The 12,373-nt window shown below is 41.5% G+C and overlaps 1 protein-coding gene across 2 annotated transcripts in view; it reads right to left on the bottom strand.

The window, feature by feature from the left end:
- The window catches only part of LOC141108290 (rho guanine nucleotide exchange factor 3-like), a 60,965-nt gene that overhangs the window by 42,053 nt on the left and 6,539 nt on the right, over positions 1–12,373 (bottom strand). For both annotated transcript variants that reach the window (XM_073599773.1, XM_073599774.1), the window contains exons 2-4: positions 9,335–9,386; positions 9,204–9,257; positions 2,571–2,678 (exon numbers count right to left, since the gene is read on the bottom strand). In XM_073599773.1, coding sequence (XP_073455874.1) covers positions 2,571–2,678; positions 9,204–9,257; positions 9,335–9,386 — 214 coding nt within the window. The remainder of the gene's footprint in view (positions 1–2,570; positions 2,679–9,203; positions 9,258–9,334; positions 9,387–12,373) is intronic.

The following is a 12,373-nucleotide window of genomic DNA, read 5'->3' as shown; positions in this document are numbered from 1 at the left end:
ATCTTTATTTTCTGCATGTACTCCCCTTGTGCCATTTTTCACTGGAGCAATTTGTATCCAAAGAAGAGTAAACTAGTGTAAACAACGAAAGGATTTAGCCCACAGGACTTTTAATGAGTCACACCTCAAATGTAGTATATAAAAAAAAAAAATATGAAAAATATATTAACATACATTTAAAAACAACACATAATGCAAGAATTGAATGAACATCAGTACATATATAATATTCAACTAAGATCAACAAAGAAACCTTTCCATAGAACCTAAGTAGTTCATAGAGATGACCACCAGCAATCTGAAACAATTGTGCTACAAATCTCAAAGCGTCTTGTGAGGGAAATCTCGCTTCTTCAGGAGAGGCACAGGGGAAAGTATAGTTCGCTGCAAAGTACTGGCCACCTTCAATACAGATGGTGGTTAGGCTAAGGAATGAATTCAAATGTATAGCAATATATATATAATAACAGAGGCCCGAAAAAAATTTGCAGAAGGTCCACTATTTTTCCACCGGGAGCTGTGAAGGGAGAAAGATGACTATACTCCCAAACAAGACCAAATTGATGGATGTCAAATCCCGTAAAGAAAAGAAAATACCCCGGCACCCTTGAGGGGAAGACAACAAGATGTCCAGCAGTATGGTATCAAGGCAGATGGCAGATTTACACTAAACTAGTGTAAAGTTCATCTTTATACCAACAGTTTTATTGGTTTTCAAAGAGTGCAATACAGATTATGCATTATGTTCAATGAAGTATCAATAAACCAGTAGTGATCCAGTAAGTGTAATGTAATATTGTTACAGTTAAGAGATATTCACATTTTTCTGTATTCGTTGACATTACGTCTCTGCACTTCAATACAATTCAATTTTGGTCATTAAAAAAGCTAAATTTTTAACCAAGTAAAGTTTGGGTATGAATATTCTGTAACTCCTAACACTTATTTCAAGTAAACATTGATGCTCTAGAAATGGTCCAATACTACATAAAGAAATAAGAGTATAAAAAGCAGAAAAAAAAAAAAGCAGAAATAGCCCAGAGCAGTAGAAAAAGAAGGAACAAAAGGAAGAAATATGCCACCATCCCACTCACCAGCTCTCCCCAAACCAGGACCCTGTTCCCCACATTCATAAAGCCCATCTTTGAGTCCAGAAGTAGAGCAAATTTTCCAGCTAAACTCAGGGATCAGATCTGGAAAAACTGAAAATACTTCTCTTTAGGGAAGCCCAGTGATTCCCTTCTTAACTACTGCACACACTGTTCAATCTACACCTCTAACTTTATTTGCTGGTCACATCTATAAATACTATATATTTATTCTTACTAATCACCAGTAGGTACTCAGTTCACTAATTTCTTCTTCAAGAATTTTTCCTATCTCCTCCGCTAGGCTTCCCTAAGAACAATTTTACAAAGCAGTGAAAAATCAAAAGGTACGCAAAAAGTAATTAAGCAACTAACACTAAAAGCCCTTGCTACTTTATATGGTGATTTGTTACAATGATGTCAATAAAGTCATTAATAAACATCTCACATGTCCTGGGATACCTGTAAATAGAGATCCAATGTGCACCCCTGCACTCTAATGGTACCCAAGTGTGTGCATTTTGTCTATATGAATTTTGTTTCATTTTGTATTATTATCATTGTATCCTTTATTATTTACCATGTATTTTTGCCCATCAGTCTAATACAGCGTTAGAGATGATGACAGGTCCATTTTAAGGAGACCATCAGAGAATTAAACCTACTTAGATGCCTTCACTATCTGCTGCAGAAGGAGATTAGAAAAGCAGAGAGCCCAGACCCCCCCCCCAAGCGCCACACACTAATACTGAACCCAGACGTCCTTAGGACTGAGAATTCTATGTTTACTGAAAAACCAAGAAGATTGGTGTATGTAGGACACATTCAGATATCTATTGAAATAGTACTGCTACCAAAATAGCCCTTAAAGATAAACAGGATTAGATAAAGATGATGACCATTATGACTAAGGCCTATGTAGGAGGCTGAAAAGCATCAATAATTATACGTATTGATTCCTTTTATTGGATGGATTTAATAAAATCGTATATGTTTTATTCATGAGACATTTTGGTGCCAGATTTTTTTTCTCGTTCTTTCTCTAGATATGTTCGATGGGACATACAGAAATTTCCCTTTTTATCATCCTGAATAAAAACGCTAGCGAAGAGATCAGGGACAGTAAAGGTCTGTTTCCTCTCTGGTAAAATGTTCTATTACTGGTGATAGTCAATGACCTCCTCTTCTGAGCCTGTGGTAGCCATTTAGCTCTTGTGATTACCAGAAGGTTTAGCTGTATCACCAGTCATGTTGCAGACCAGGGCCTAGTTGTTGGAACACAGACCACAAGCATTAAACCATCACTTTCTGGGGGAAGTTTAATATAACTAGAGCTGACAGAATCTGGAGGATCTGCACATAGTAACCAACCAGCTTCTAACTTCAGATTTTTAGCTGTAAACATGAAAGCTGATGGTTGCCATGCACAGCTGCTCCAGATTCTGGCACCTCAAGTTTTAGTAAATTCCCCTCTTTTATTACCTGGATGGATAAGCTGAGCTTCTTCAGTGGAGTGACTTTCATTTGCTGTGGCGTACTGTTGGCCGATAAAGTCTTGGCGACAGGCTTAACCCTCTTGTTACTGGGTTCCTACGAGTGACACACAAAGAAAACAGACTGTGACAACAGCTTGTTAGCAAGAAAACATTTTTCTGCTAATATTTAGGGTTGCACCAATACCGTTTTTTTTACGGTCGAGTACAAGTACCAGTCAAGTACTCGCCGATACAGATTACCGATACCTTTGCGGTGTGATTTGGGCCCTTACAAAATTATGGGCCTAAATCGCACTGCAAAGAATCGCAAGAGATTTGAACAGAAATGTGGTGTGATTCCTGTCCGAATGGCATACGATTTCCCAAACCGCTCCTGTGTGAACCCAGGCTAAAGTCACTAAGACAAGCCCGGGTTCACACAGGAGTGGTGCGGAAAAACCGCATGCAATTCCGTCAGGTATCGCACCACATTACTGTTCAGATTATATGCGGTTCTTTGCAGTGCAATTTGAGCCCAATTATTTCGGGTGTCGGAGCATTTTTCCAAGTACAAGTATTCGTGAAAATATTCGGTATCGATGCAACCCTAGTAACACTGATCTCTTTCGAGGGTGGCTATGCTAAAAAGTCACACAAATGAACAATGAACACAAAATCACATGCTTCTTAAAGGGGACATATACTCAAAAAATGAAAGTTATAGGGAACATTTAGTAATATATTGTGCCTGAGCAGTACCCTGAAACATGTACATTTTGTGTTAAATTCATCCTGAAAAAATAACAGTGCTTTTCCTGGTATGCAAGGATGCCTAGGCACTCCTGTGTCTACAGCAGGGGTCTCAAACTGGTGGCCCTCCAGCTGTTGCGAAAACTACAAGTCCCATGAGGCATTACAAGGCTGTCAGTTACAAGCATGACTCCCACAGGCAGAAGCATGATGGGACTTATAGTTTTGCAACAGCTGGAGGGACGCTAGTTTGAGACCTCTGGTCTACAGCATCATATCTGCAGTGTGAGATCTAATGCACTGCTGCCTCAGCCTGTCTCAGATTTGATTATGTCCCTATTGTGCTGCTTACTGCAAAGATCACCCTTTGCAAAGTTGGCTGCCTTCAAACAGAGATACAATGCAAAACTAGGCATAGTAAGGGCGTAATGGGGGAAAGATCAGCTGCAGGGAGACCACATGCTATACTGGTGACCAGTCCTTTGCCCTCTGTTTGCCTTTCTTTGGGAGTTTATTCCGGAGTACAGTTCCTCTTTATGAGGACAGTCTAATGGCAGAAGCCAAAAAGTGCCAAACGCAGAATGGTTAAAAGGAGAATTCTGCCTTCCTCTTCACACGACTGGTTAACCTGTTTGCCAGGCTTCTCTGTAGCCTATATCTGAATCCTCCCCCTTTATGCTTTGAGCCTCTACTACACTGCAAATAGCAATGCTGGCAGGAAAAGAGGTAGATAAGCACAGAGGTTTTACAGATGGTACTGAGAACATAGAGGGGGATTTATCAAAACTGGAGCAGCCAAAAATCTGGACCAGTTATGCATGGCAACCAATCAGCTTCTATTTTTAATTTTCAAAGCTTAAAGTCCTTCTAGATCATTTCAGACTGGCCCCTTTTCCCGGTATGTAATGTAAAACATTAAAAATAAGTGTCCATACTGTTTAAAATCCAGTAATACACTCACCCTGCTCTGTACATGTTCAGTTGCTCTAAATTTTTAGGTAGTGTGCGGAGTTTGTAGAGGCCAACTGGCTGACAGCTTTAAAGCAGAATTTTCCCCTCCTATGCTTTACAGCCAAGGAAGCTGCTTCTGTTTGATCTGCAACTGCCATGGTGCTGCACATGTGATCAGTTATGACACCGGCCATTTGATGGTTTGACAGTTTGGTTGAGAGCAAAAACAAATATCACAGTTAGCAATCCTGGCATTCCAGAAATTTAACTTTTTTGAAACCGTAAAGCGATGGGTTTAGTTCCACTTTTTGATTTACTGCTGGGGCTCTGGGCTTCAGCAAAATGGCATCCTCCGGCAAGAAGAAACAGGAGCAATGCTGAAGGCAATTAACAGCACACACTAATTTTGGCAGAATAATTATTATTGTGGAATGTATGTACCTTGCTAAAGAACATTATTTTTTATCAAGTTGTTATGGGTAAAGTTCCGCTTTAACTGAGCAAGCTGAAATTAGAAGCTGATTTCCATGCACAGCTGCTCACATTTTGAAACATTCCCCCATTGTACTTGTATCTAATGAATACAGGGGCTATTCCTACTCTGATCAGATAGTCCAAATGCAGGTACCCCGGGTGAGGAGATGTGTCTTTAGGAGCCAGTAATACGCTCAGCTGATGTCTCAACTGCTCATCACTGTACAAGGAAAATGTTAAATCTTTTTCTTTTTAATTCCCTAGGACACATGACAACTGTTGCTAGTTTGACATGGACACTGGGTCTAGATTAAAAGTGGGTCCAAAAGCTACTAATATTAGACAAATGTACCCCAAGCTTTGCCTACTCACATTAACACCAGAGCACATATGTCTAGCCTTAGTAACTTGCTGAAATATTTGTCTCCATAAAGCCTATGAAGCCAAACATGCACTATGTTGCACCAAAGAAGCACTTGTACCTTTTCAAAAGTTGCACTGCACCATGTTGCATTGATGTGAATGGCCAACATAATAATGTGATTTCCGTTGTGGTGCAGCATGATGGCAAACACACACAGGACAAAATCACACTGGTGTGAATGGGACCTTACTGTTTGTTTTCTTTAAACAGCTGCTACAGCCAGAGTATAAAAGCTCATCCAGCAGAAGTCCCTTCAGATGTCTTACACACTCCATGCTGAGTCACAGCTAAAGCTCTTCAATCAGCGAGACAGCTTGAAATGTACTGACTGCAAAAGTAAAAGTCTGACTGACGCCCCAGGGGGTGTATCAGACCTCTTCAGAGGGATCACTGCTTCCATACAGAGAGAAGGGACTCTCTCTGCAGCATACTGCCAAAGATAAACGACTTTTATATTCAGGCCGTGGCTGCTTTCTAAAAAAAAAAAAAAAAAGTGTAATGCCCCGTACACCCGATCGGATTTTACGACAACAAAATGTTGGATGTGAGCTTGTTGGCGAAAAGTCCAATCGTGTGTATGCTCCAAACATTTGTTGTCGGACTTTCTGCCAACAAATGTAGGCTAGCAGGTTCTCAAATTTTCCACCAACAAATATTTGTTGTCGGACTTTCAAATCGTGTGTACACAAGTCCGTCGCACAAAAGTCCACACATGCTCGGAATCAAGTACGAGCCGGAAGCGCTCGGTCTTGTAAAACTAGCGTTCGCAATGGAGATATCACGTTCGTCTTGTACGTCACTACCTTCGTAATTGTTGGCCAACATTTGTGTGACTGTGTGTATGCAAGACAAGTTGGAGCCAACAACCTTCAAACAAAAATCCACTGTTTTGTTGTTGGAAGGTCCGATCATGTGTACGGGGCATAAGACTTTGCACACCATTTGTTTTGGTCACCCAGAATGTAGTTAATTGATTTACACTTTCATTTGCGTTTCAACTTCCCCACCTCAAAGTACAGTAAAGTAAAGAAAAAATTAAATCAGCGCATTGATAAATCAAAGACAATGGGCCTATAAACTATGATTGACGGTTTGAGAAAGTATGTGAATTGTCAAATATTACATCTGATTTTGGTGCACTGCATTTCAGGTATACTACATGTTTTACTTAGAAATGGGGATCATTTAAAACAATCAATTATTTGATAACGTCACAAATCTTGCATACAGTATAGTGCATGTCTAACATTGAAAGAATAATTCTTACTTACCGTGTGCTATTTGATGTGTATCGCCATTTACTTTTTATACCGCACATCCATTTTATTAAAGCTTAAAAAAACATGTTTCGGGAATGTAACTGTCACATTGATTGTGCTCTCTACCAAACTATCGAACCATCCAATGGCTGGTGTCATAACTGATCACGTGCCGCATCATGGCAGTTGAAGGTTAAACCTCTCACTGCCAGGCTGCAGCCACCGGGATTGTGTGTGAAACTGACAGACAGACTCGTGCCTGTCAGGTGAGAGCATTCGTGCGGCAGCGCTGCTGCCCGATTGCTCTCACACCCCCCCTCCCCCGATACCGGCGCCACCCCCCCACTTGCCCATCTGCGGGCCCAGGAGCTCCATGGCGGGTGCCGACGGCTGGGGGGGGGAGGAGAAGGGCGGACATATCTCCTCGCCTTCTTCTTGTGACCCGGAAAGCGACACCTCTGACGTCACTCGGCTAGCTCAGCTGGGATATAATGTTTTTTTTTTTTAATGTGATCTGCATTGCAAAACATTAAGGCTGGGTTCACACCTTCGACAGACGCGGCTTGCATCAGGGGTCCAGTGAACGCCTGTTTTCAGTTTCAGGGACGAATCAGGGCCACATTTTTGCCTGAATTCAGCCCTGAAACAGAGCCAAAGACGCACAGGATTCCTGTGCATGCCGCTCCTGAGCCGCAACGAAGATATGTGAACCAGCTCCATAGAGAGCCGGTCACAATCTCCTGTCATGCAAATTGGATGCCGGGAAACCAACATCCAATTCACAGGTGTGAACCCAGCCTTAGTGGAGCACAGGGGAGACATAGGGGACTTTTTGTCCCCTATGTGATGAAAAAAAAAAGTAAAACAAAATGTATTTTTTTTTTGCAAAAAAAATAAAGTTACACCCAAGCACATAACCCCCCCCGTTTTCTAGACCTTTGCGGTAATATTGTGTGACGCAAAAAATTGGAACTACCGCTATTTTATTCTTTAGGGTGTCTGCTTTCAGAAACTATATAATATTTGTGGGTTTTGTGTAATCTTCAGGCCTAAAATGATTTTTTAAACATGTGTGCAAAAAAAAAAAAAAAAAAACACACACAAAAACTGCTTCCTTGGTTGAAAACATCAGGAGGATTTACTTCCTTTTTAAATCATTATCCATGAAAATGAAATTAAACTGCATTCAAAGCACATTACCATGCGCTTATAAAACAAGGTCTTGATTGTCTTGCTCCACCATCCTCTTAATGCAATACTGCACACCTCTATTACACAAAATAATGACAGACATATTTTCTGAACCATTATTTGTGGAGATCATGTGACTTTTATGGCACATCACAGTTTGGGATTTTTTAATAGTTGGCGCTCTAAACACATTTCAACTTAAAAAATTATTTGCCACATTCTATAAATCAGTTTTCCGTGGGCCAAGTACTTGGTGCACCATTAATAATTTATCAGAGCTTAATATGTGGTGAGCATAAGATCACGGAATGGAATCGGTATTAGGATTACAGGACCGAATAATTTTAACAGGGCAGTAATTAGGGATGCAATCTATCTGCTGGTACTGCTAATCTAAATGGCATGTTGTGGATGTAATGAGGCGGTGCAGCGACAGAGGAAATGTGTACCAGGAGGTGCAGCATCCAGGATTAAGCAGCAGCAGCTGAAAACTTTGAATAAAAGAGGATGAGAGTCGAACTCCATAGTTAGCTCGTCCTGATACTTTATTCTGTTATCAATAAAGCAGTTGCATACATGTAATCTCCACACGAAAAACCACATTCCCTAAATGCGTTTCACCTTGATGGGTTTGTTCACAAGGATAGAGTAGGTAAACAGCAAGCAGCTTCACTTGTCTGAATTGTGCATTTCTGAAAGAAGGATGTGGTTTTGAAGTGTTCTATAAATTCACAAAACTTTACAGGAAGCCCTGATGTGAATTTAAGAGAAACACACAAATTTTAGAGACCTCTTTTATCAACAAATACATGATGTGCATATAAACTAATATAAACATAGAGATGGCTTCACACTATTGTTTTAAATTACACAAAAGATGCAAAACCTATCTGGGACTTATTTAGAAAGACAGTGCAAAGTGCAGTAGCTTATAGCAACCAGATTTCAAATTATTGATGTTAGGAAGATCTTGGAGTTGTTGCCATTGATTATTACACCTTGCATCGTGTAATTGAGAGGAGCAAAGGGCAGAGGATTCTGGGTTTGAAAGCATTGTGTAGAGAGCAGATAGCATTGGATTCAAAGAATTGAGTCAGTTTGCGGAAAGCAGAGGATTCTGAAATTAAAACCAATGTGTAGAGAGCACAGGATCCTGGGATTGGAGCCAATGTGTAGTGAGAGGAGGATTCTATGAGTAGAGTCAGTGTACAATGAGTAGAGGATCCTGTGAGTAGGGCAGTCTGCAATGAGTAGAGGATCCTGTGAGTAGGGCAGTCTGCAATGAGTAGAGGATCCTGTGAGTAGGGCAGTCTGCAATGAGTAGAGGATCCTGTGAGTAGGGCAGTCTGCAATGAGTAGAGGATCCTGTGAGTGGGGCCAGTTTGTGTAGGATTGTGTAAGATGTGCCAGGGAGTAATAAGCAAAGTATTTTGGAACTAGGGCCAGTGTGTGTGTGTGTGTAGACAGCAGGAGATTCTTTGAGTGGAGTCAGTGTGAAAAAAGCAGAGGATTCTGGGAGTAGGGCCAATGTGCAGATAGCAGAAGATTGTAGGAGTGAAGCTAGTCATGCGGCAGTATCATCTTTATTCACCTTTTCATCTGTGACCTGGGCTGGTAAACTGTCTCCATGTTTCCTCCTCTTCAGCTAAAACCAAAAAAATAAATCAATCATTTGATACACTCCTAAGCACTGTGCCTCACACAGTGCCCCTAACTACTTACCCCCGAGGTCTCAGACCCAGTGGTATAGGATCGCTCTCGCTGTACTGGAGCCCTGTAGGAGGCAAAAAGATGGAATATTATTTGTTTTATAGCATCCTGCCTTGTAGCATTCCAAGCCTGCAAGAGGCCGTGGCATTGAGAGTATGCTGGTGGCATATACAGTGCATCTGGAAAATATTCACAGCGATTCACTTTTTACACATTTTGTTATGTTACAGCTTTATTTCAAAATGGATTAAATTCATTATTTTCCTCAAAATTCTACAAACAATACCCCATAATGACAACGTGAAAGAAGTTTGTTTGAAATCTTTGCAAACTTATTAAAAATAAAAAACTAAAAAAAAAAAAAACAATCACATGTACATAAGTATTCACAGCCTTTGCCATGACACTCAAAATTGAGCTCAGGTGCATCCTGTTTCCACTGATCATCCTTGGAGATGTTTCTACAACTTGATTGGAGTCCACCTGTGGTAAATTCAGTTGACTGGACATGATTTGGAAAGGCGCACACCTGTATATAAGGTCCCACAGTTAAGGCCTCTTTCACATGAACGATCTGTTCAGATCCGCCTGTCAGTTTTTTAGGCGGACCTGAACGGACCCTCCATAGACCTCTATGGAGGGTCGGATGTCAGCGGTGACATGTCCGCTGACATCCGACCTGCTCCGATCCGAAAAAGTGTAACGGAGGAAAAACCTACTTTACCATTCGTTTTCGGATCGGATGACGACGGACTCTACGGTCCGTCGTCATCCGATCCCCCATAGGGGAGAGCGGCACTGTGACAGGTCCATCGCTGCACATTGTGTAGCGACGGACCTGTCATCTGCCTGCGCAGCGGGGATCCACAGAGCGATCCCCACTGAGCAAGCGGATGTTCAAGGGGCGAATCATCACGGATCCGCCCCGTGTGAGAGGACCCTTACAGTGCATGTCAGAGCACAAACCAAGCCATGAAGTCCAAGGAATTGTCTGTAGAACTTCGAGACAGGATTGGATTGTATCGAGGTACAGATCTGGGGGAAGGGTACAAAAAAAATTTCTGCAGCATTGAAGGTCCCAATGAGCACAGTGGCCTCCATCATCCGTAAATGGAAGAAGTTTTGAACCACAAGGACTCTTCCTATAATGGGCCGTCCAGTCAAACTGATGGATCGGGGGAGAAGGGCCTTAGTCAGGGGGGTGACCAAGAACCCGATGGTCACTCTGACAGAGGTCCAGTGTTTCTCTGTGGAGAGAGGAGAACCTTCCAGAAGAACAACCATCTCTGCAGCGCTCCACCAATCAGGCCTGTATGGTAGAGTGGCCAGACGGAAGCCACTCCTCAGTAAAAGGCACATGACAGCCCGCCTGGAGTTTGCCAAAAGGCACTTGAAGGACTCACAGGCCATGAGAAACAGAAACAAAATTCTGTGGTCTGATGAAACAAAGATTGAACTCTTTTGCCTGAATGTGGCAAGCATCATGTCTGGAGGAAACCAGGCACTGCTCATCACGTGGCCAATACCATCCCTACAGTGAAGCATGGTGGTAGCAGCATCATTCTGTGGGGATATTTTTCAGCAGCAGGAACTGTGAGACTAGTCAGGATTGAGGGAAAGCTGAATCCAGCAATGTATAGAGACATCCTTGATGAAAACCTGCTCCAGAGCACTCTGGACCTCAGTTCGAAGGTTCCAACAGGACAATGACCCTAGTCAGACTTGAACACGATTGAACATCTCTGGAGAGATCTAAAAATGGCCGTGCACCGACGCTCTCCATCCAACCTGATGGAGCTTGAGAGGTCCTACAAAGGAGAATGGGAGAAACTGCCCAAAAATAGGTGTGCCAAGCTTGTAACATCATACCCAAAAAGACTTGAGGCTGTAATTGGTGCCAAAGGTGCTTTAACAAAGTATTGAGCAAAGGCTGTGAATACTTATGTACATGGGTTTTTTTTTCAGTGATTTTTAATACATTTGCAAAGATTTCAAACCAACTTCTTTCACATTGTCATTATGGGGTATTGTCTGTAGGATTGAGAGGAAAATAATGAATTTAATCCATTTTGGAATAAGGCTGTAACATAACAAAGTGTGGAAAAAGTAAAGCGTTGTGAATACTTTCCGGATGCACAGTAGGCAGCAGTTGAGATTGTGCCCTGTGGTTTAGGAGAATGGCCTGGTAATAACTACATTCTTACCAGATGAGAAGATCTTTTAGTAAACCAAGTAGGAGACTAATCTACGTCTGGGGATAGAAATTCAGTACAATTTTTAGATATGAAGCCACTAATATTATAATATGTAATAATATAACTACTGGTTTGGGCACTCATATCATCTTTGCCGGTGGTGTGTGTATGGCAGTAGTTACATAAATGCTATGCTTGTGAGTTTGAATCCTGAGGTGGTCTTATGCTTTGATTTATTTATTAAAGTTGCAGAAACTCATAGCAACCAATTGGCTTTCAGACTAGATGATTGGTTGCTGGGGAGTCACTGCACTTTGTAGGCAGCAGTTGAGATGGCATCCTGTGGTTCAAGGCAATGGAGTCTTGAAAGTGCTCTTATTAGGAGGTGAAGTGGGAGACTAGTCTAGGTCTGATGGTAGCAATTTAGTAAAATGTTTGAATATTAATGCACTAGTCATATGGTATTCCATGATATTAAAGCTCTAGTTCCCAAAACCACTTACCATAAGAGGAAATGCCCTTGTATGTATGCCACTGAGCTAACAAATAAATGTTTACAAGTTCAAATCCTCAAGTAGCTACCTTTTCAGATTTAGTTATTAAAGTTGCAGCAACCAATCAACTTTAAGAGGAGGTGTCCTTCCATATTGGTTGCTATGTGTTATTCCACCTTGTAGGCAGCAGTTGAGACTCTTGAAGGTAAAGTTTTGCCAGATGAGAATTTCTGCTAGGCCGAGTGAGAGATTTGTCTAGGTCTGATGATGGTAGCAGTTTAGTAAATTATGTGAAGATTAATCCACTAGTCATATTGTATTCCATTAAATTAAAGGTCTAGTTTTGAACCCAAGCCACATCT

The sequence above is a fragment of the Aquarana catesbeiana genome, linkage group LG09, assembly GCF_042186555.1.
Source record: "Aquarana catesbeiana isolate 2022-GZ linkage group LG09, ASM4218655v1, whole genome shotgun sequence".
Classification (NCBI taxonomy): domain Eukaryota; kingdom Metazoa; phylum Chordata; class Amphibia; order Anura; family Ranidae; genus Aquarana; species Aquarana catesbeiana.
This window is presented reverse-complemented; position numbering and strand designations above follow the sequence as displayed.